This window comes from Dermacentor albipictus, chromosome 1, assembly GCF_038994185.2.
Source record: "Dermacentor albipictus isolate Rhodes 1998 colony chromosome 1, USDA_Dalb.pri_finalv2, whole genome shotgun sequence".
NCBI classification, from domain to species: Eukaryota; Metazoa; Arthropoda; class Arachnida; order Ixodida; family Ixodidae; genus Dermacentor; species Dermacentor albipictus.
In genome coordinates, this window is record NC_091821.1 from 413806332 (window position 1) to 413830425 (window position 24094).

Genomic DNA, 24094 nt, shown 5'->3' on the forward strand with positions numbered 1-24094 from the left:
GGTCTATGAACACAGCACACGGTGTGGTATCTGATGCAGATCTGATCGACTTGACCGAAACAGAGCTGTTAGAGGACTGGAAAGAGCAAAATGTAACTAACGTACTCATTATCCGAAGAGAAAATAAATTCCTACAAAGCACTGGATCCTCACCTTTGTCACTTGCGATCTGCCACAAACCATAGAAACGGGATACACAAAGGTAGCTGTCAGACCATACATCCCTATTCCAAGAAGATGCTTCTAATGTCAAAGATTTGGCCACGAATCGCAGAGCTCCCATGGTAAACTCACATGTGCGAAATGTGGAGTCCAAGGCCACGCCTCAGATAAATGCGAAGCAACACCTCACTGTGTAAACTGTGATGGTGAACGTCCAGCATACTCCCGATCTTGTCCCAACTGGCGAAAAGAAAAGGAAATAATCGCCCTAAAAGTACACGAGAACATCTCTTTCAAGGAAGCACGTAAAAGGTGCTCGCCATTCCACGCAATGTACGCTGATGCGATGCATGGGGGGCAGCGCCGCACAGGCCTGCGCCACCTGCCTGGCCCGCGCACAGCGAGTCGTTGGCTGTGGCATCCCCCACCCCCGAGGTGGCAGCAGTCAAATCTGCTCCACCCACCAAGTCGAGCGCCAAGTCCAACTCGGACTGAACAAGGTGTCAAAATGGGCAAATGAAAATGACTTCAAGCTAAACCCCCTCAAAAGCACCTGTGTACTTTTTTCTAGAAAGAGAGGCTCGGTACAAGATCCTGATATTATGCTGCATGGACAACACATACCACTCAACACTGAACATAAATGTTTAGGCATAATACTCGACTCAAAACGAACTTTCATTCCTCGTAGCAAGTATCTGAAAGCTAAATACTTTAAAACAATGAACATCCTGAAAATACTGTCACACACAACATGGGGAAGCGACAGGAAATGCCTCATGAACCTCTACAGGAGGCTTGTATGATCGAGGTTAGACTACGGTGCCGTAGTGTATCACTCTGCTACACCCAGTGCTCTTAGTATGCTGGACCCTGTGCATCATCTTGGTATCTGCCTCGCCACCGGTGCCTTTAGGACGAATCCAATTCGAAGCCTCTATGTCGATTCGAATGAATGGTCGCTCGATCTGCAGCAGTCATGTTCTACTTTTAATTATTTTCTGAAAGTACATGTTAACACAAACCATCCTTGTTATCCCACCATAAACGATATGACCTCTGCAACACTCTTTCATAACAAACCTACAGCCAGAGAGCCATTCTCGATCCGTGTGAGAAAGCTGAGAGAGATGAAAATTGTCTTCATGAAAATTGTCTAATGGCTTCTGCCAAGCCGTTTCTGCCGTGGTTGTGGCGAATCATTGACTGTGACACGTCATTTGTGGATGTAATGAAGCACGCTCCAGAGGCATACATTCATATGCATTTTCTGGAATTAGTACAATTTAAATACCCGTGTCCTGAGTATTACACAGATGCATTTAAATCGCATGCTGGCGTGTCATATGCAGCCGTCGGCCCATCCTTTTCAGAGTCCAATGTTCTGTGCCCTCAAACAAGCATCTTTACAGCAGAGGCGTATGCACTGTGGTCGGCTGTGAAACACATCAAACAGTTAAAACTACATAAGGCGGTCATATACACAGACTCATTAACACTTTCGGGACCGGCCCATAGGCCATCGATCATATATGATCGACGGTTTTGCGCGCACTGCACCGTTCAAATTTCCGCGCGCTTGGACATGTAGCTCCATCTAGGAGGTCGTCAGGAACTAGACTCTCGGTTTCGGCATAGTTTCTTTCATTTCCAGCAGGTGGCGATACGCGAGAGAGAATTTTCTCGATTGCGGCGGCGGCGGACGCAGTGGAAAATGGCGTCGTGCTCGCGTCCGGTCGCTCGAAAAGAACGCCGTCAATCGCGCAATTCCGCTGCTTCGGCAACGGATTTTTTTGATGAACCGAGCAGCAAAGAGTCTGAAGACGACTTCGGCAGCTCCGATTTTATTTCGGACTCCGATTCGGATGATGATGAGCCACGGACTTCATCTAGTAGCCGAAGGTGAGCATAGTTCCACATTCATTTCTTTCTGGAGTAGGTGAACGGGCTCGCTATATGTTCTCATTATTTTATCTTTACTTGATATGGTCTCAACAAGCTACGGCAATGATCTGCTGCCGCCAGCGCAGAAGCGGATTGAGTTTTCGCCGCGACGGGAACCAGGCGTGTACTTGGACGCAGAAGTGGGCGTGGCGCTCAGAAGCGGATCAAAGAAATTCTTGACTGCTCTGGAATTCTTTCTTCTGTTTTTCTCGATGAATGTGATCGAAACAATTTGTGACAACACGAACAAGTATGCTTGGACTCACATTTTGGAAAAACCAACGCATGCTTGTTCCGATGGATCTTGGGAAGAAGTCACCCCAAGTGAAATGCTAAAGTTTATCGGACTCGTAATTTACATGGGCGTTGTGAAGGTTCCTCGGCTGAAGCTGTATTGGAACGTAGGAGATCTGTACAGCGGTCTGCTTCCACCACGGATCATGCGGCGACGCCGGTTCATAGCTCTACTCGCAATGTTGCAAGTTGCAGACTTGGACGATGTCACTCAAAGTTCAAGAGGAAAGCTCCGATACATGTGGTGGCTCCTGCAACACATGAACGAAGTGTCAGCGAATCTTTTCCAGCCACATCGCGATCTTTCCGTGGATGAGCGCATGGTGAAATCGAAAGGGCGGTCAGGCATCCGACAGTATATCAAAGATAAAGTAACAAAATGTGGCTACAAGCTGTGGGTCCTAGCTGACCCTGGCACCGGATATACTGTGCAGTTTAGTGTGTATACCGGTAAGCGTGAGCAGCCAGGGCCCCATGGCTTAGCTTTCGACGTAGTTTGCCAGCTGTGTCACAGATATCTTGATCAGGGCTACAGGATCTTTATGGACAATTTTTACACTTCTACTAGCCTGTGCAGTCATCTTCTCAGCCGAAAAACATTGGCTTGCGGAACCACACGCAAGGATCGCCGAGGATTTCCTGCCGAACTGAAGGATGCACGGTGGGAAAAAAAAGCTCGACGTGGCGACATTCGATGGTTGCGCGATCAGAACATCCTGTACCTTCAGTGGAAAGACCGGCGTGTTGTCAACATGATGAGCACGGTTCATACTGCAAATGACACGGTCACCGCAAAAAGAAGGGAAAGAAGGCAAAACTCCTGGACTCAGATATCTATAACAAAGCCTCTGCAGATCCATGATTATAATGCTGGCATGCTAGGCGTAGATAAATCGGATCAAATGATTGGATATTATAATGTTCTCATGAGAAGCGTACGGTGGTGGAAGACTCTGTTCTTCCACTGCATCGATATTGCATGTGTGAACAGTTTCGTACTCTTCCAAGCTCACCGCACATTGCACCCAGAGATTCCTGAGCTGGCACGCACTGCCGGGTTTGACCACCTAGCTTTTAGAGAAGAGCTCATTCGGCAGCTTCTGAATCTTGACGGTGCCAAGCAAGCACACACGCCTCCACCACCCGTCGCAAAACATGCACTCCACAAGCCGGAAAAAGTGGCAAAACGCAGAAACTGCAAGCTGTGCTATGAGCAGAAGAAAATCGAGCTCAAAACTAATGTCTTTTGCAGCACATGCCAAGTTCACTTGTGTTTTACGACTGCCCGGAACTGCTTCGTCGAGTGGCACAAGAACCGTGGGACCTGAGTGGCTGACCACTGGTGCAAGCTAGATTTCACACAAAAAAAAAGACAGTTGTAGATACGCGGGCCAAATTTTCACAAGCAGGAAAGGAGGCATTGTAGCACATTTTGTATATCTTGAATTTTTTTTATTATGTTTTTCCACTTGTATATCCATGACTTTTCCAACTTTTTTATGTTGTTCTTTCAGCAAATCTTGAATTTGAGATTTTTTAAAAAATATTATATATCACTTTTAAGTCTAACCTTTCTTTATGCATGAAAGACCATCTAATTAGCTACATTTTGATGAACATTGCAGCAATATAGCGCAATGACTATTCGTAATAAAAAATAATTTTTGACACCCATCAGAATTGCCTGTTTTTTCCCCGGTCCCGAAAGAGTTAAGCGTTGTGAAAACATTGATGTCATGCTTCAACCACATAAATCCAGTAATTGCAGATCTTTCCTCTCTCCTCTGTACTATTTATGCCTCTGGCCAACATGTAATGATATGCTTTGTGCCTGGACACAGAGGTATTGAAGGTAACGTCCTGGCAGACCGAATTGCTGCCTCCTTAGATACAAAAGCTGGCAACATGTCCGTAGCCGTTCCGGTCTCAGACCTATAGCCTTTCTTATGGAAAAAACTGAGAATCTACTGGCAGCATAAGTGGGACGCTGAAACCCTTAATAAACTCCACATAGTTAAGCCACATTTAGGATACTGGTCATCACTGACCAAGTCCAGACGAAGTGATGTCCTATTCTGTCGTCTCAGAATAGGGCACACTTACGGTACACATAGCTTTTTGTTGACTGGCGGTGAAAGTCCAATGTGTAGTGGATGTGGGGAGACACTCAGTGTTCAGCATGTCTTCCTAGAATGCCACGAAACTCAAGTCGAGAGGAAAAAACACTTCCCTTTAGCATACAGTCAGTGTATACCACTTCACCTGGCGCTGTTTCTAGGCAGAGAACCGCTATTTGACATGCTATCTACCTTAGCCTTCTTAAACGACGTAGACACGCTCCACGTTTTCTGTCCAAGAAATTCGTAACACGGCCTCATGCGAGAGGCCACGGTTGCGATGTGAACCCTTGTTATAGCACATGCTTCCGGGTCCTTGTGCTCAAGGGATCCACTGAGGCTGTTGTGCTACTCATCAACAACAATCACCTGTCCATTTTTATTCATGCAACGCTATTGCACCATTGTTGTACATCCTATACTTATAGCATACCCTACTTCAGCCATTCTCATATTTTTATTCCTTATGTATTCTAAGCAACTTATAGCTCTGTTTTAGGCCTCTCTACAGCCACGTCACATCAACCATTAGTCCATTCAGTACTCATCACTACTGCCTTGGCGCTCTTTGACCACACTTGGCCCTCGCGCCAATAAACACTGAATATCATCATATTCATTGATATGATGATATGCTTGCACATTCGGAGAAAAATTTCCTGTCTCTGCCTTTTTCGAAAAATTTTTTAGCAAAACAGCTCGCTTAAACAAGACTTAATCGGTTTAAAGTGTTCATTCCTTTCTGTCGCACAAATGTTTTCTCTGACTCATTTCTGCCGAAAACCAGTGCCGAGTGGAACCGCCTTCCCCGCTCCATCGCCTGCATCGAGGAGGCATCATCTTTCAAGACTGCAATAACTGATTATGTTTTGAATTTATCACCTTAATACTAATAATTGTTTGAGCATGTATTTTTTATTATTATTGTACCCACCCCCTCTGTAATGCCCTTCTGGGCCCTGAGGGTACTGTAAATGAGTAAATAAATAAATAAATAAATGATAGTGCTACATATAATAAGAAAGGTGTATCCTTGGAGGCTTTCAATCAAAATGCTTGCCAAGGTTAACATTTTGCAAATAATCGATCAGGAGTACTCTTAGTGCTTCAGGCCCTAAACGATAAATTTTTGTGTTCATCAAGTGATTAATATATCAGACAACACAGAAGTTCATGGGGAAACGGAGGATTTAAGTGATGAGAAGTCGTCAAACAAGGAATGTAGCTCCAGCCTGAGGGTAATCCTTGTTCGACAGCTCCTCATAATTTATATTCAAAATCAAAAAGGGGGGATGACAGATAGAGTAGGACAGGTAGTATAAAAGCTATAAACAGGGATAAGGTAACTCGGAAAGCCCGGCCAACGTTTTTATAGGAGGACCCATCTTTGTCAAAGGGGGCCTACATGCCTTTTTTCCAATCTGTTGAAGCGAGATAAGGCGCTGCTACGACTTCTCTTGCGAATGAAGACGGATGGCATGTAGTCAGGGCGGTGGGGAAAATGCGATGGCTCTCCTCTGAGAATGTGATAAACTTCATTCAAGCATCTGTCGTGTCTACGCGTGTACGTTACACTCGACTGGCGCCTACAACTTCACTCAGATGGCAGGCGCCAAGATTCTCATCACATAATTCTCATCATGTTATAGCATACTCCCAAAAATGCAAGCATTTTAACGAGCATTTTTCTTGCTTCGTAGCTCACAAAAATGCACTATTGCACTACGCAATTATTTTGATTGCATAAGGTGTCGCCAAACTGGCCACCACTGCTGAGCAAATGTACATACATGGAGCTACGTGATGGTTAGACCAGCAACAGCTTGCTAATGGCGCTACACGACATTGCTTGCAACTACACAGAAAAATAAAATACTTGCCTTGTAAAAAATGTCTGCTGCATACTCGAGAGTTGGCAGACAGTTGCCATGGTGAGCCGTCGACATTGACACGGCTCATTGTCTGAATCCACTTCGCTTGTTTGGCTGCATGTAGGCAGGCAGCAGGAAATCTAGATAGTCTGATGGCTCCATCTTTGCTCCTGACATTCGTGCAGCCTACGGCAACACATTGGTTTGGCATTGTCTGCGATTTGCTGCTTCCATTCCCATAAATCGCGATGAAAAGTGTTGCGAACGCAAGCTCCTAAGCTCTCGCAGAGGGAAGTGCGCAACCACGGGACCCCCAAAAGAAACGGCGTCTTATGCCATCCCATGATGCACGGCGCAGCTACACGCCGCTCAATGTGCTGTAGGTGCACCTGAAAAAGGTCCAGTGAACTTCGTGCTGTCTCGGTTCAACACGAACTAATCGTAGAAAGCACAGCACATATGAAGGTACTGGCACTGGACGCACTTTGTCCACATCGCAGCATTCGGCATTCTTGTTAAGCTGTCGCAGAGGGATGCTGGTTTTGAACCTAGTTTGCTCAGCGCAGCAGCCAGATTCCCTACCCATTTAACCATGGACTACCCAGTGACCCAAGTTGGTGGGAAATAGGTTATGCACAAACATGCGTACATACTTACATACATGATACATATATAGTAACATGCATAAGTTCCCCAAAGAGTGCTATTACATTAAAAATGGACTTGGGCAGGCCAGGTAATGTGTAGGATGTGTAGGGCAGGTAAAAAAACTGTGCACGGTAAGTAACTGACGTGCTATAAGGGTTACTGATAGGGTACCAATAAAACAGACATGCTGTTGTGTCCACTAGACATATAGGTAGTGTGATGGAATAGAAAACTTGCAAGCATGGCATGGTATTAGCCGGCTTAAGACAGGGCAGTTGGAGATCCTGAAGTGGACATTAAATAGGCTGGTAACGATGACTTTAGGATCTTGCATTCTCTTTGCATTAGTCGGACTATACCAGTAGCTTTAAAATGTACGAGACATAAAACAAAGTCCAAGATATGTTCTGCTATCATAAACCTTGCACAGAAAAAAGTTGCCCTGATTTCTAGTATTCGATGTTAATTGTCCCTTGTAGCCCTTTTGTAATACTGAACCGAAAGGGTTATGTTGTGTTCCACGGCTATCGTAATCTGCTTCTGCATCTTTTTATTGTCATTTACCTCTTGTCTTTGATGCTATCACTCCAATTATTTTCTGCAGGCCTCACAAATGCAACGAGCCTAGCTGAACGTATCACTGTTGCCAAAGCAGCATGTCATGCCCCTTCCAAGGTTGTTGGTCAGGCCGAGGTTGGCACGCAGTGCAGCTTGCCTCTGGCTGACAAGTCTGTTGGATGCTCCTTCAAAGCATGCAGTGAATCGAAGAGCGTGCAGGCTACAGAGGCTGTGGATCAGTCAAGCTCCACCTCAGGTGGGCAGGGACCGGCACTTCTCTTACTTGTTACTTGCTTGTGTGAGTTTGTGGTAAATGGTGAAGTCTGCCTGGCTTGGTACAACCTGCTCAATTGTGTATGACATTCTGCTGCTAAGCAAAAATGAGAAGGTTTCCAATTCTTGTCCCGGCAGCCGCATTTCGATGGGTGCGTACCTAGATTTAGGTGCACGTTAAAGAAGCCCAGGTGGTCAAAATTATTCCAGAGTCTCCCATTACGGTGTGCCTCATAATCATAGCATGGTTTTGGCATGTAAAACCCCATAATGTAAAAGAAAAGGATTCTTGTCTGCATTCTGATTGGTGAAAAATGCAAAAATACTGCTGTACTGAGCACAATGAAGCACCTTAGGTGGTAGAGCTTAATCCAGAATGCTCTTGCCCCGATGTCTGTTGTTGTCCTTACATTGTGTTAAGATAAGGTTAAACGCAGTGAGTCTCTTAGTTATGCTTGAGTCTGTGTATTAGTGTAAAAACATGAATTTTGATTAATACGGAATGTAAATCGACCCCTGTGCTAGAGGTGAATAAAATAACAAAAAATTATTTAATGGAGTGAACTACAAAACATATACTTTGTTTTATCAATGTGCTCATTCATTGTGCTCATTCATTCAGTTCCCGTATGGCAAAAGCCACACGGGAACTGTCGGGATTCTTTTCCTGGGACAGCTTTGGGTCACGACATCCTTTAGCATATCATCGGGGATGACTAAGCAGGACTAGGCACACGCAACACTGTCATCTGGCAGTGAGCAGCACACTCCGGGCACTGGAGGTGCAGGCCGGCGATCACTGCGCCTACCTGTGATGACTGCTGGCCATATGCTTGTTTTGATGGTTTCCCACCGATAGCAGTTTCAGGTTCTTCACGCAGTGTTTGCAAGCTGCACTGGCCAACGAGACCTCTTTTGCACCGCCAATTTGTTTTAGCGGATAGTTGTTCTTCCACAGCACACTTGTTACAATGTGCTAAAAGCTCATCTGTGTGCTTGCTGATGTGGAAAGTCAAGCCTTTTCACGTCCAGAGACTTGAGAACAAATTTAGTTGCCTTTGCAATGAATTGAATCCACTGTTATCAGTATAATTTGTGCACAGTGCTCACAACGAAACTCTCCCACAGTGTCTTCAAGTTCCGTATCAACAGTGTAGCTTTTGGGTAACAAAGCTTCCAGTGAAAATTGAGTTACACTGTTTCACTTTCTCTTCAGAGTGACCAAACGGTGCACTGCCACAATCCTCCTGTACACTTCCCCCATTTTATCACATGTACAGGCACTGACAAAAGTGGTATACTCCACGCAGTGGGAGTCGGAGCAACGACAAACTGCATCGCAACGCCATCTACAGGCAGCATCTGGGATCGAGACAGCCAGTGGGTGCCCTTTATTATCTGCAGGCATGTCGCTTGACTCGTGTCAATGTTTCGTGCTTCAGCTCGCCAAAATGCCGAGCGACGCCGCTGCTCCGGCTCCCGCTGCGTGGAGTTTACCACTTTTGTTGGCGCCTGTACACGGAGGTGGGAGTGGAAGGGCAGTGCCAGTAATCAGGACGCTGCTGCACTAACTTTCACCGCCGGTGCTCTGCAAAAGACGCGGGTCAAAATGGAGGTGCATGTACTTGAAGGCGAGGGGAATTCGTGGTTGCGGTTCAGAGCTGCATATTCACGCGCTTGATCTTTTTTTGTATGCACTGCCAACAACTTGATGTGCTTGTGGGATATTTTTCTAGGCAACAAAAAAGAATTCTTGAACATTTGTAATCATTTCAGCTTGGGTATGCAACCTCACATGTTCTGTTTAATGCTGTGAAGGAAGTGATACAGGTTCTTCCTAGAGACAAGTTGTGCTTCTACAGCGACAGGCCTAACGTCATGAAAAGCCTAAAAAAAAAAAATTTATGCAGAAACTTGCTCCTCTCCACGCAGCCCAGTGTCATTATAAACGTTAGGAAACTTGATCCGAATAATATAAACAACAGTACTGCAGCGACATGAAGTGCTGCGAACTGCAGTGCAAGTTGAAATGATGACGCAAGGAAGCTATTGCAGGTGGTGGCACCAGGTGCGCGGGTGATGTTCCAATCATTATAAGCCGTTATCACTCTTTAGTGCCTTATCAGTCTGTGTCGAACCATTATCTACTGTACTCCAGCAGTGGCTACATATGGCATGGCTGCCTGGACCCTACCTTCAAAGTGATCTGTGATGAAGACAGAGTGCACAGAGTGCTGATAGCTTTGTGTGTCCTATGTTCTCGCCGCTTAGCGAGAGACAGCACAAAGGTCAATTCACTCGCTGCTGCAGGCCCTGTCTTGAAAGTGATCGTCTTGCTTGACGAATGAATGGACGGGTTTCCTAGTTGGGTAGGCATAGAAATGCTTACGCATTTAAAAAACAAAAAACATGTGCGCTCCAAACTAACTTGTTGATATTGGGTAGTGTTCACTGCACAAAGTGTACAATGCTTTTGGACATGCACTGGCTGCATTTGGTAGTGGTGCAGAAGCAGCAGTGGTTGAGAACTCTTGCTTCTTTAGAAATTCTGCATCGCAAAGAGAGCATCTTAAAACCAATCGGAACGCTCTAAATCTGCCTGATAATGTTTTTCTACGGGACGTGAGCTTGGCCTGGCTCTTGAGTGGCTGATTCAGCAGCTGCCGGCAGTGAAAGAAGTGGTGCTGTCTGATTGAAATGCTCACTGTGCTGGTGTGCTGTATAACAACCTGAAAGTATCCCTTGCAGACAGAACTTTTCTGGCCAAGGCACTTTTGTTGCACAACTACACAGATTTGTTTGTTAGGTTTTTGACTCTGTTCCTAAGAACAAGTCATTGCTACACATCCTCTTTTCCAAAGTGGAAGTTTTGGTCAACAAGGTACTCGGATGTTTTTTAGACAAGGAAGTCTACCAAGAAAAGTCTGGGGAATAACATAAACTTCTTGACATTGGTCGGTCATCAAACTGGAGAGAACACATTGAATCGGCGCCAACACTGAAGCTGCCTTCTCAGATTGGGCACCAGATGAAAAACTGCTTTGAGTTGGAGTATATCAATGCAGTTGGTTACCTGCTCTCCAAGCTTCCACTTGGAAATGCTCTGCTGAAGGACCTCGGCTGCCTGAACCCAAGCCTTCTGATACAAGCCTTCTACAAGCCTTCTAAATACAGCGGTTAAGGGTCACAAAGAGCGAGAGCACGACGTAAACTGCATTTTGTGAACACATTCTATGTGTTCAGGCTGTGGTTCCACTATGCAAGGTTTATGGTTCTGTCGGCAATGTGGCCTCTGAGAATGCACGGCAGCCAGGAGAGTGGCTTCTGGTCTTGGTGCTTTTGAACGAAACCTCGGACAGTCCCCAACAGCTGGATCACGTGACTGTGGTGCACTCTTCTGTCAGGGCTAGTCATATCGAAAACCGCAGACAGCTTGCGGACAGTCCCGGACTGCATAATCGAAGAGGCCCATTGTGCACATTTGCCTCCCTTGTTTTTGTCAAGCAGTTTAGGTTATGTTATATTATACCTTTACCTGCTAGTGTGTTAATTTTCATTGCATTTTGCAGAGAGAAAGGTTTGTTTTGACCATCCCTTGTCAGTTTCAGCAATCATTTGCTGCAATTTTGTGATGTCAAAGCACAAGGAGCAGAGTGCATGTCAAATTGTTTTGCTTTGCGCAACACTGCAACTGAAGATGTTATACTTTGTTAGGCCTATAAGGACGACACTAAGTAAAAACCAGGTCGGCAGGTAGTTTTCTCATATAAAAAAGGGTGAGATGTCACTCAAAAAGGAGCTGTCATATTTTTGCACATATGACCCATACCAAAAGATCAAAAATTTTAAGAGTAAAATTTAAGTGCAGATTATAAATGATTTTCACATTGAGGTTTGGCTTCACGGCAGGGCAGCACACGCTGCCATGAAGCGGCACCTCAAGGCAAGGTGCTCCGCTATTGAAAGTGTCGTTATCTCCTAGGATACCCCACCATCTTTCCATCCCTGCTCCCTTCTCCCATCCTTAGTGGTTGCCCATTCTCCTCCTCTGTACGGATTGCCATTTCATGTTTAGCAGTTAGCAAATAGTGCACACAGCACCGGCAAAGGAGATCGGAGATCGTGATGAGCTGCGCTCAGTGACCCCGCAGCATTGCCGACAAGGGGGGAGCAGAGTCGCTGGCCAGGTATACAACTTAGACAAATCATTTATCCTTGAATGGAGACTGTTTTATAAACATTTGAGTGCTCTATGCAGTTATTTTTGCAGGTTATGTGTGCATGTTCTTTTTCTTTACAGGCTGTTCTGAAAGGAAGTGTGAGTTGTATGTGTTGACGGGTTATACACGAGAAAATACAGAATTCCTTAGCTGGCTCTTTACAATCTCAACTTATGAAAACGTTGCCAAAGTTCGGCATTTCATCAACAAGGAGAAATTCACTGATGAAGTTTCATAGGAGATAAATTTGTCATGCCAGTGTACCGTAGTAAGTTTCGCAAGTGCCAGACATATCCACTAAACCTTGAATGTTCATTGAAGATAAAGAGCAAGCTCGGTCAAAGTTTTTTGACATAGCTTTCTAGGGGCACTTGAAATTCGTTAAAATCAATTAACACTCCACATTCTCCCAATTTGTAATTTTTTACCTTTATGAAAAATTATTTCTTGGTGAAAATATAGGTGGACCTCACAAACAGCATCAGGAATAATTCAAATACAGAAATATTGAGTAAATCAAAAAACACCATTAGGCATGCTTTGTTGCATCATACTTGAAATCACCCTAAAGATCTCCAAAATAACAAAAAGGAAAAAAGGCTTGTCATTAACTTTAGTATCTTTATTCCTTTTTTGCATTTAAAATAATTTCCACTTTTGTTTTATTTGTGCAGCATCGAAGCCTTCTATTTCTCCGTCAACTGCCAAATGTGACAACACGCAGCAAGGATGCCTCCACCAATGTCATCTCTGTGATTATGCGACTGATAAACCATTTCGTCTGGAAGCACACACCAAGGTCCATACTGGCAAGCATCTGTTTCAATGCCATTTGTGCCCTCTGAGCTTCTCAAAAAGGAACACCCTGCACAGGCACCTGTTCATCCATACTGGCGGGCATCCGTTTAAATGCCCTTCGTGTCCTCGAAGCTTTTCAAAAAAAGTTGCCCTGAACAGGCACCTGTACGTTCACGGGGGTGAGCGACCATTTCAGTGCTCTTTGTGCCTTCAGAGTTTCTCACAAAAGAGCCACCTGAAAGAGCACCTCCGCACCCACACAGGTGAGAAGCCATTTCAGTGCCCTTCATGTCCTCAGAGCTTCTCGCATAAGTCCAGCATGAAGCACCATCTGCGCACCCACACAGGTGAGAAGCCATTTCAATGCCCTTCATGCCCTCAGAGCTTCTCGCATAAGTCCAGCATGAAGAAACACCTGCGCACTCACACAGGTGAGAAGCCATTTCAATGCCCTTCATGCCCTCGGAGCTTCTCTCGCAAGTCCATCATGAAAGAACACTTACGCACCCACACAGGTGAAAAGCCATTTCAATGTCCTTCATGCCCGTGGAGCTTTTCACGCAAGTGCAGCATGAAGGAACACCTGCGCACCCACACAGGCGAGAAGCCATTTCAATGCCCTTCATGCCCTCAGAGCTTCTCACGCAAGTCCAGCATGAAGGAACACCTGCGCATTCATACAGGTGTGAGACCCTACCGTTGCACCGTCTGCTCCGAGTCCTTTGTGCGGGCTGATTATTTGAGCCGACATAAGAGAACACAGCACCACAGTACTGTAGATTAAGTCAACTTTCTTGCATAAGTATAGCATGACCACCTGCGCATTCATACAGGTGACTGACCACGCCTGTTGCACCATCTGCTCCAAGTGTTCTTTGCACAGGCTGGTTGCTTGTGCAGACATAAAAGAACACAGCACCATGATATTGTAGAGTACTTCAACAGATATGTTGAACTATTGTTTTAATTAGGAATCTACAAACGTGTAGCGTGCTTCACGGTGTTCTGCTGCGCCAAGTAACACAAGTGTCCCCATATGCTCCCACTAACCCTTATTTGGAAAGCGCGGTAGGAAAAAATGTGTTGAATTGTTGTGAAACCTACATATCCTGCGGTGCTCTTGTTGGAAAAGTGCATGGCACTACAGTTAAGATGTGCTGTTGTTCGACATCACTGTATAGGTATTGCAGGGAGCCAACTTTCAGTATGTTTTTCTCCCTTAAAAAATACTCCGACTAAACTTCCTCAAGCATAACAAAGTATGACACCATCTTCATGCCTGCTGCTGAATGCACTATCATTGGTATATTTATATGGAATGCAATAATGTGAAATTTACTGACAAAAGCACCATTTTCTTAAATTTTGGAGTACATTTTCTCTACTTTTGATATTGGTTGCATGCCAAAGCACTTTTCGCAAATTACCTACGAATGTCAGGTAACAGAACAACAGTGAACAAAGCGAAAATTTATATGTTTAGAAACCACATATTCCCTGGAATGTGCATTTTGGTTCGGAAATGGTTGGTTCTCTGGACACTGTCTGGTCGTACCGTGGCCCGTTGCTGGCTTAGCAGCTTACCAGTATTGCATTTAGAAGCATGATGTCGTGGGATAAGATCTCGGCCGCGACAGCCATGTTTCAATGAGGGTGAAATGCAAAAATGCCCACGTCCCGTGCATTGGGAGCCACGTTGAACATCTCCAGGTGGTCAAAATTAATATGGAGTCCCCCACTACGGTGTGCCTCGTAATGAGATCATGGTTTTGGCATATAAAACTCCAGAATTCAATTTAATTCTGGTTATACCATGCTGTAACATATTGGAATTCAGAAACAGAGGAAGGTAGTCTTTTTATGTCTTAGGTGCCTGGCAGAGGTGCACAGCACTGGTCCCACATACAACTGCAAAATGAATCTCGGCAGATGATTCAATGATTGAAGTGTGAAATGAATAAATAAACATTTCAAGAGAACCCCTCTCATGATTACTCGATGTGAATGTAATTATATTAGCATTCAAGCAGTTTAGTGATGCATCGTATTGCCGAAGACACCTGTATTTCCGATCTGTGGTGGTTACTCTGAAATTTCCATTCTGTTGGCTATATGCTACATATAGTCTCTGGGATTAATCTAGTTTTCTATGACATGCTCACCAGGGTTTGGCATGATGGTGGCGTAGTGATCATGGAAGGACGAAGAGTGAATGAAGTCGAGCGAACGATAAAGGCGCTATGACAAGTATGTGATGATGACAATGGAATGGCGATTCTGAAATGATGACAATGATATAACGAGGACATTGTGACGAAGACGGTACAGCAACAACGGAATGAGGAGCATGCGATTTCAGAGACGTGATTAATGCATGACCATGACAGCGTCACGACGATGGTGCGACAAGAATTGGATGCATGATGAGAGTTGGATAATGGTGGAATGATCACAATGGCATCACGACCACCAATGCTCCCTAACCAATTTTAATGGGTACCATAACCCATCTATTAGAGATAGACGTGCTACTACAATGGCTTCAGCTCCGGGGAAAGCTGCAGTTTATATATCATCGCAAATTGCTCACACAGTGATTGACCTGGAGCCATGGTGTAGTGGTAATCAAGAAGTTGTCGGGGTCCTGACACGACCAGTGAAGACTCCTGTCATTCTAGTGTCATTCTACGCCAGACCGCAGCGCACACGTTTGAACTTGGGGTGGATAGCCCATCTCCGGTCTACGTACCCGGGAATTCCTATTCTCGTGGGTGGAGACTTCAATGCCCCACATACAGAATGGGGGTACAAGTACAACTCCCGAAGAGGATGCCAAGTTAAAAACATCATGAGCGATGCCACTTTTACACTGCTGAACCATCATGCTGTGGCTACCTGTACTGTACCCGCAGTATCTAGAACAAACGCCCCAGACCTCACGTGGTGGTTGGGTCCTGGAATGCCGCAGTGGCGGGTGGAACCAGATACATGGGGCAGTGATCATATGCCAATAATAATTGGTTTGCACAGAACGTGCATAAAGAAAATTCGACGACGAGTAACAGTCACGCATTGGGATAAGTTTCGGGAATCATCGACTGATAAAGTACCCTCAGAGCCCTCAGAAATTCTTCCCGCTTTGAAAGAACTGCTACGGAGGAACACCACTGTAACCACAGTTGACGAGGAACAACCTCAACCGGACCTCACCCTTTTGCAACTTTGGGCAAAGCGACGTCAGGCGGAATTGTATGCGTCGAGAAATCCCGATGCACCAGGTAGCCGTGCACGTGCTAACCATATAGCGGCGAAGGCGCGTCAGCACGAAAAGCAACTTTCTCGACGACGATGGTATGAGTGGTGCGAGAATCTTGGATCGGGCATTGGAAACAGAGCACTTTGGCGCACGTTCCGGTCAATGGAACGCGGTCATAAGCAACCTGACCCTGCAGCGAGCGTTAGGTTAGCGATGCAGAGTTCGCCGCATCAATTTGCAGAACACGCTGCTAGAGCGTTTTTCCCGAAATACGATCAAGCGTCACCTATAAACTGCCCCGAAATTCATGAGTGTGACACAACTTCCATATCCGATATATCCAGCCCTTTCACCATGGCCGAACTAATAGCGGCGATTGAAACTTCGAAGAAACGAACAACACCTGGTCCCGATGGTATTCCTTATGAGGTTTTCAAGAACATGGAAGGAGCAGCTCTCGACGCACTTCTTCAGGCTATTAATAAAGTATGGGAGACTGAAAACGTTCCACCTGATTGGAAGCACTCAATTGTTGTCGCGATTCCGAAACCAGGAAAGTCTCCAAATAGCCTGCAATCTTTACGCCCAATTTCACTAACCTCAACTGTCTGCAAACTCGCTGAAAAGATGCTGGCCACACGAGTTTCCTGGTGGCTTGAACGCTACGATAAATATCATCCTGCTCAAATTGGATTCCGTTCTTACTTGGGAACTGAAGACGGACTTTCTATCTTATCAGACGATGTTTTACAGGTTTCTCCACACAGTCACGCTGTGCGCACGGTAGTAGCAACAGACATAACGAAAGCTTATGACAATATAGACCATGAAATCATTATATCCAACCTCATCGACCTGGGACTTCCACCGCGGGTGATAAGATTCATCTACTCATTCCTTCAGAATCGCACATTTGCGATTAGAGTAGATGGAAGGCAAGAAGGATACTTCACATTGAACAGAGGAGTCCCACAAGGTTCGGTTCTGGCTCCTCTTCTCTTCAACGTTGCTCTAATACCTCTAGCCTGGCAACTACATCGGATTCCAGATGTGAGGTTCTTAATCTATGCAGATGATGTCACTTTGTGGTCCGTGCATAAAGATATATCTAGACAAACTCAACAGCTTCAAGAAGCCCTTGATGTGCTGAACAACTACGCTCGGAAAGCAGGATTGGACATTTCCGCCCAAAAATCAAGCTATGTTGTGGTGGCCAACAAGAAAGGACGCACAAGAATCACGCAGCACCCCTTTACATTTAGACTCGGCGCAGTAACAATCCCTGAGGCTTCTGAGGTCCGCATACTGGGTCTCGATATTCACCAATCCGGCAGTGGTGCACACTGGCTCCGTAAAACCAGACAGAGTTCGACAAAAACACTTCACCTTATTCGTCGCATTGCAGCAAAAGCAGCTGGAGCTCGTACTGACGTAGCTCGACGGTTGGTGCGTGCAGTCTTGCAGCCACGAATTTTATATCAAGCACAATTTCAACGGCTGACGTTGGCACAGCTAGCACAGTTGGAGACGATTAATCGCGATGCTATGCGCACAATCACAGCACTGCCCCGCATCACTCCGATACCAGCTCTACAGGAACATGCCCAGCTCAACACAATTGCAGAGCTAATTTTGCAACGTGAAAAAGCACGTGAAATAAAAAAGCAACTTATTCCGGCTGTCGCTGCGCTGCATGCTCATTTTCACCGCGGCTCTCGGATTGACAATCAGCCCTGTCCAATGCCTCCCTGGGAATTCACCAGCATCACAACTAATAAGCCAACGAAGTTACGACGCAGCGATACAACAGGTACTATTGACGAACACAACATCGTCGCTGCATCATGCGTTAACACCTGCAAAGTCTATACGGATGCTGCCATTCTCCCAGACGGCGGAAGGACATCATTCCTGAGTACAACGCATAATTTCATCAGCGGCCACCAGCGCTATTTATCTACGGAAGCCAGCGCTCTAGTAATGGAACTTCAAGCCATCCACGACGCTATGCAAGATGCGACATCTAAGCTGCCTACCATCAAGCAACTAGACATCTTCACGGATTCTTTAGCGGCTATGCAGGAACTCAAGAAGGTCGATAAGGCGATGGAAATCTGCGAGAGAATACACACTATGAATAGTAAGACAGCTACTTGCGTCAAGGTACACTGGATTCAAGGCCATTCAGCGAACCCTCACAACATTGCTGCTGACCAGCAGGCACACTGCCCTCCTAATCCTGATCCTCCACCTATTCCCCTCCCACCCCAACCCCGTAACTCGCTGCGAGCCCGTAAAAATGTTCTCCGGCAGGACACACGCGCTCTTATCCCACCGTGTGTCTGCTCCCTCCCCCTTCACCTTACTAGGGCGGAGGAAGTTGTGCTTAGGAGGCTTCGGGCCGGGGTGGCCCTTACACCGGCTGTTGTCTCAAGGTGGAACTGGTCGCATTTACCACTGGGTGCTACGTGTCCATACTGCTCCGTTCCTGTGGTGGAATCAGATGCATACCACCTAATATGGACGTGTACGGGTTTAAGTTCGGAACGCTCGCGTCACCTACTGCAAGCCGGCCTCCGCTACAGTGTGACAACCAGCTATGACCGCTGGATACATGATAACAGATTTCACAAAACACTGCTTCAATTCATACACAACACAGGCCTCACAGCACACATATAATACACATATACGCTCCAACAATTATGCCTTAAGGGCAAGCCTTCATCGCAATAAAAAAAAAAAAAAGTGACCAAAGCTGCAATCCTTTCTACTTGTTTTCCTTGCCTCACCACAAAAGTTTACTTTGGACATGTCATGATTGCACAACCACTGCAAATGTTACTGCCCAAAGCAGCTATGAAGCAGGAAACTGGCCAGTGACCGTTTCCGTAAGTCTGCAGCCTGTTACCATCGGATGGGTTTGCATGCAGTCACTCTGACATCAGTGTCGATTGCAAGATGTTGTCCAACTCATGCGTTTGTCTAGGCAACAAGGAGAAGCAGAATTTGCTAATTTCTGATGAAGCAGAAGTGATTTCTTCCCATTTGTTTACCAGTTTCAAGCAAGCCAAGTGCGAATTGCATCAAATATTTTTCGAGCATGACTACTATTGTTTTTGCAAGAACAGTTTTTACCAACCAGAGGTACGGAAAAATTATGGCATAACTCATCTCTCGATGACTTGATGGTATTCCTGTGGGTGGGCAGCGCAACCCGGACAAGGACGAAAGGAAGAACACAACACGAGCGCTTGATGGTATTATTCGAGCGATGCAGCAACTCACCATATTTCTAAAGTCACGTTTATTGAACATCCATAGCGGTCATTTTGAGACTTCCATTGCTTCGGCTATATGCAACTTCTGTATCGTCTCGCGTACTATGGTACTGACTTGCAAAGGTTTTCCATGAGCATGAGGGCATGAAAACGACTGTAGGATGCCGACGCAGTGACAACGATAGAATGGCAAAGAAGAAATGATGATAGAATCACAAAGGCGATATCACAACAATATGATGGCAATTCCTGAATGGCAGCAGCATGACAACATGAGGACAATGGAATGACAATGATGGCACGACCACACTGGCATAACAACAGCGTCATTTCAATGAATGCATGATAGCGACTGTCTGATTGCACAATGATGATGATGATGTGACAATGGTAGCATAATTGCATTTGAATGATGAAGGAATGACATTGAGAATCGATGAAGGCTGATTACTGAGACTGCGGCATGATGACAATGCGATATTTCTCAGGTGATGACAATAGTAAAACGACAGCATTATGACCACAATGGTATGTCGACTGTGTGACGATGATAGCATGATGTGGGTGGAATATCGAAGTTATAGTGATTTTCACTATCACTGTCACTATAAAAATGGGCCTGCCGGGATGGCATTGTGATGTAGGTATTACAAAAATGCATGTCAACAAAGCAATGACAACAATAGGATAACGGTTAGCACATGACAACAATGGTGTAACGATGACTATCATAAAGCCTGTTACAACAATGGCATGATGACAATATGAGGAGAGTATGATGATGAAGCTGGAGTGTCGATGATGGCATGACCACAACAGCATGATATTGATGGCATAATCATGACTGAATGACATTGATGGCATAATCATAACTGAATGATGACAGAATCATTACGATAGAATGATGAAAAAGAAATTGCGACAATAAAATGAAGGCATTATGACGATGACACAATGACAGTGACATGACAAGTCAGATTACGAAGTTAGAATGATGACGATGGAACGACTGTGACAGCATCTGTACATCTGCATTTGTGTGCCAGGGAAGGCATGGAATAGAGTTTCTCCAAAAAGTTGGGCTTCGTTGTAGAAGTTTGAGGTGGCATGAATGAAGGCGAAGGGTGGAAAAATTGCTGCAGAATCCCCGTCATGATGACTGTCAACGGCAATGCGTTAGCATTGAATCAATATAGTGACACAACATATTGCCACCATGCAAAACAAGTTGTTTATGAAGCGTGTACTGCAGTGGGACTCCTCTTTCACCCTTCTGTAAGCCCACTTGGCACCCACTAGCGCCACCACTGCAGAGCGTACACGCGGCCTCCAAAATCATGGTGCACGAGTGCGTGCAAACGCTGAGAACTGCATCATGCAGCAACCAGACTCTTCTCTCGCACTTCTTTCTGGATGTGCTGTGCCATCTAATGGCACTGCCAAGAAGTCCGCATGTGGCCTCCGAGACGAGAAGCATGGCACGCCGGTGCCTGATAATGCCAAGAATTGTTCCCTTGCTTGCCACATGCTCAGTGGCGCATACTCAGTGAATCAAGTTGCCGAGAGGTTGATTGAAGTGGCACTCACCCAGTGCATTCATGGTGCAGCTTGCTAAAGTGTTGGCATGAAAGGTGATAATTGAAAAGAGGCACATAGCCAGTGCACTTGTGGTGCAGCCTTCTAATGCATCCTGTTGCTGTTCTTGAAGAACCTTTGTGACGTGGGTTTAATTCTGCTCAGCATCGAAGAAATTTAAGTGATATTTTTTGTCATTCGAAACTACCGCATTCCCAGTGGCATATACGTAGTTACCCAAGTTGGTGTCAGACATTCATTGAAGTGTGGCAAACATCTAATGCCACCTACCCAGTGACCCACACTGGTGTGCCATGCATTTCGGAGACCGTGTGCAGGCTTTGCGGTGGCGGCACCTAAAGCACAGTCTTCTTGAAGAACCGTAAAAGAGGAGTCCCGCTGCAGCATAAGCCTCATACATAAATCGTTTTGATGGTGGCACTACATGTGTCGCTATATTGATTCAATGGTAACACATTACCGTTGACAGTCATCGTGAGATGAGTTCTGCCACATTTTATTTTCATTAATAAACTTGCAGTTGTGAATCAGTGTTTGTGTGTGTGCCTTAATTTCCTCATGTGATGTTGTGCTCTGTGGTTTAGCTGATGTCATTTTTTGGCAGCAATGCTGATGTCACTGTTATTGATTTTCAGTATTTTAAACTATAATGGTCTGCCCAACACAATGCAGAAAAAGTGAAATAAATGGACACAATATGCATATTTGAAAGAGTGGTTGCTTACAATGGGGGGAAAGGGACATCTGAGGAAACGTCTGAAACAATGCAATAATTACTTTACTTTTAAAGCTTTGTGAGTGGTTGGAAGAGCATTCTAGCAACATTATCACCAGGTCATCAGTGGTAAATGATAAGCAAATCCTGACTTTATACGAACTAATAACTGCCTTGCTGAAGGTGGACAACTGAACTGTTTCATGATGGGAGTGATTGGAAGCTTACTTCAATACTGACTGAACTAAATGCAATTTTGCTTCGGTGACCTAGAAAGAACCAACATCAGTGAGCTTTGTCATTTGGGGAAAATGTGCGTCTTCTAGTAAATGACCGGAGATGCATTTGCCCATTTGTAAGGAAAACAGTGGACATTAATGGGACATTGAAAAGACACTTCAACATTTGAGTGGTGGTTGCAGTTATGAAGGGCACAGCAGCTCCCTTCACATTCCTGTTCTGTTTGTCGTTTCAAAGTTAGCTTGCTGCCTTGGCTTAGTCATTTCACTTCTGCTCCACGTTCGACCTCACATTGTGTTCTTGTTGCCCCTGCCTTGAACCCCATCCTTTCTGCGCATATATTTCGCCCCACACACACACAAATATGTATTGCAAGTCAGTGCTGTGTCTGTCTCCTTTCCTTTTCCAATCTATTTGCACTGTTTTCATTCTAGAACACCGTGTAGGAATTAGACCATCAAGAAATTCTTTTTCAAATACCTTGTATTATCTGTGTTGCACAGCCCAGTTTGTCAGTCCACCTAAATTTATCATCTGAACATTCTGCCTAATGCTAAAATAATTTTGATATTGTGTGCTCTTCTACAGGTCAACACCACTACATATTTCATGTGAATAAATGTTACTATGCAAAAAGTGTTCACTTGTTTTACTTGAAGACCAAGCAGTTGAAGTGATTATGCATGTCCTGACTAAGTAAAGTTAATAAAAAGAGACTAAAAATATTAAAAAGAAAGGTTATATACACACAGAATATACTACTGGTAATGACTACATCAATTTGCATGCCACTGCTATAGGACCTATGACCAATGTGACTTGCCTGCTCTAAGCAGTACAGGCTATGTAGAGCAGCAAGATCAGCCAGCCTTTAGTCTGTCTAGCTTGCGTTCCAGTTTCATGTATACAACCAGAAAGCAGCTTTCTTCAGTCATTTGTTGAAGATTATGAAAGGTAGCCTGACACTGCCTTGCAATGTTCACTGTCATCTGGCTTACCAGAAGACACCATTTCTGCTAGCAAAAGTAGCTGAAGGGTAAATAAAAACTCAAGTACAGACATTGATCTAAATGCTTTCACCTTCACTACATTGTGCAATATGAGAATGGCTTCCCATAGGGACAAAGCTAGTGCCATGGGCATGCTCATCTCACATTGTTCACCAGCTGCAGTGGCTTCATATCAAAATGGGTGATGTGCAAAGACATCTGGGTGCTTGAAGATAGGTGTATGTAAAGCACCACGCCCAAATAAGACTTTTCTGTATACATCTATAGCGTCATTACTGCCAATACACAGGTGATTTGATGAGCTGGGATGCCATCAGCCTTCTCATACATGAACTGTCTCGTGTTTGCAAATATTGCAAGACTGAACATAACTGTGATGGCCTCGCCATTTCTTTGTTTGGATATGCTGTTCAGTTTGTGCATGTTACAGCGCAAGCATACCGCGAATGGGGTTGAGCATTGTAAAAATCAAGTACACTGCATTGCCTGTTTAATAGCACGGTGCCATTTGTGTGGTAAATTTTGTTTAGGTCCCAGAGCTACTGCTTCATACAGTGATCTGCAATGTCAAAGTAAGGGTCTAGGATTGTTCTAGGATGGGGAGAAATTCAGTTCTCTACAATAATGAAATATATTAAAAAATGTTATGTCGCTCAGAATGTGGCATGCGAACTTCACTGCTTTAGCCAAGTGCCTTTACACTGTAAATATGCTTGCCAGGCAAAGTACTATATGGCATGAAAGTAAGCACTTGCTGTCATGTCCTGCTTTTTCTCGCACTAGTCTGTGATGCACCAAGCGTTTGTGAACTGTGGGCATCACATGAATTCATTAAGCACTTGCCAGTGCATAGGGATGCACGTGCACATAAATGCAGTAGCTACTGGAGATTGCACTGGAGATTCACGATTGCTGGAGATTCACGGCCAGGCAGCACACGCTGCCATGAAGCCACACCTCTGCTTACCTCTGCCGCACCTATGCTTGCCAGGCAGAGTACTATATGGCATGAAAGTAAGCACTTGCTGTCATGTCCTGATTTTCTCGCACTAGTCTGTGATGCACCAAGCGTTTGTCAACTGTGGGCATCACATGAATTCATTAAGCACTT

At 45.0% G+C, this 24094-nt stretch overlaps 1 protein-coding gene across 3 annotated transcripts in view; it reads left to right on the forward strand.

The window, feature by feature from the left end:
* The window catches only part of LOC135913067 (gastrula zinc finger protein XlCGF57.1-like), a 106852-nt gene extending 85132 nt beyond the window's left edge, over positions 1–21720 (forward strand). For all 3 annotated transcript variants that reach the window (XM_065445736.2, XM_065445735.2, XM_070532224.1), the window contains 2 exons: positions 7641–7850; positions 12762–21720. In XM_065445736.2, coding sequence (XP_065301808.1) covers positions 7641–7850; positions 12762–13669 — 1118 coding nt within the window. In that variant the 3' untranslated portion in view covers positions 13670–21720. The remainder of the gene's footprint in view (positions 1–7640; positions 7851–12761) is intronic.
* Positions 21721–24094: the final 2374 nt, after the last annotated feature.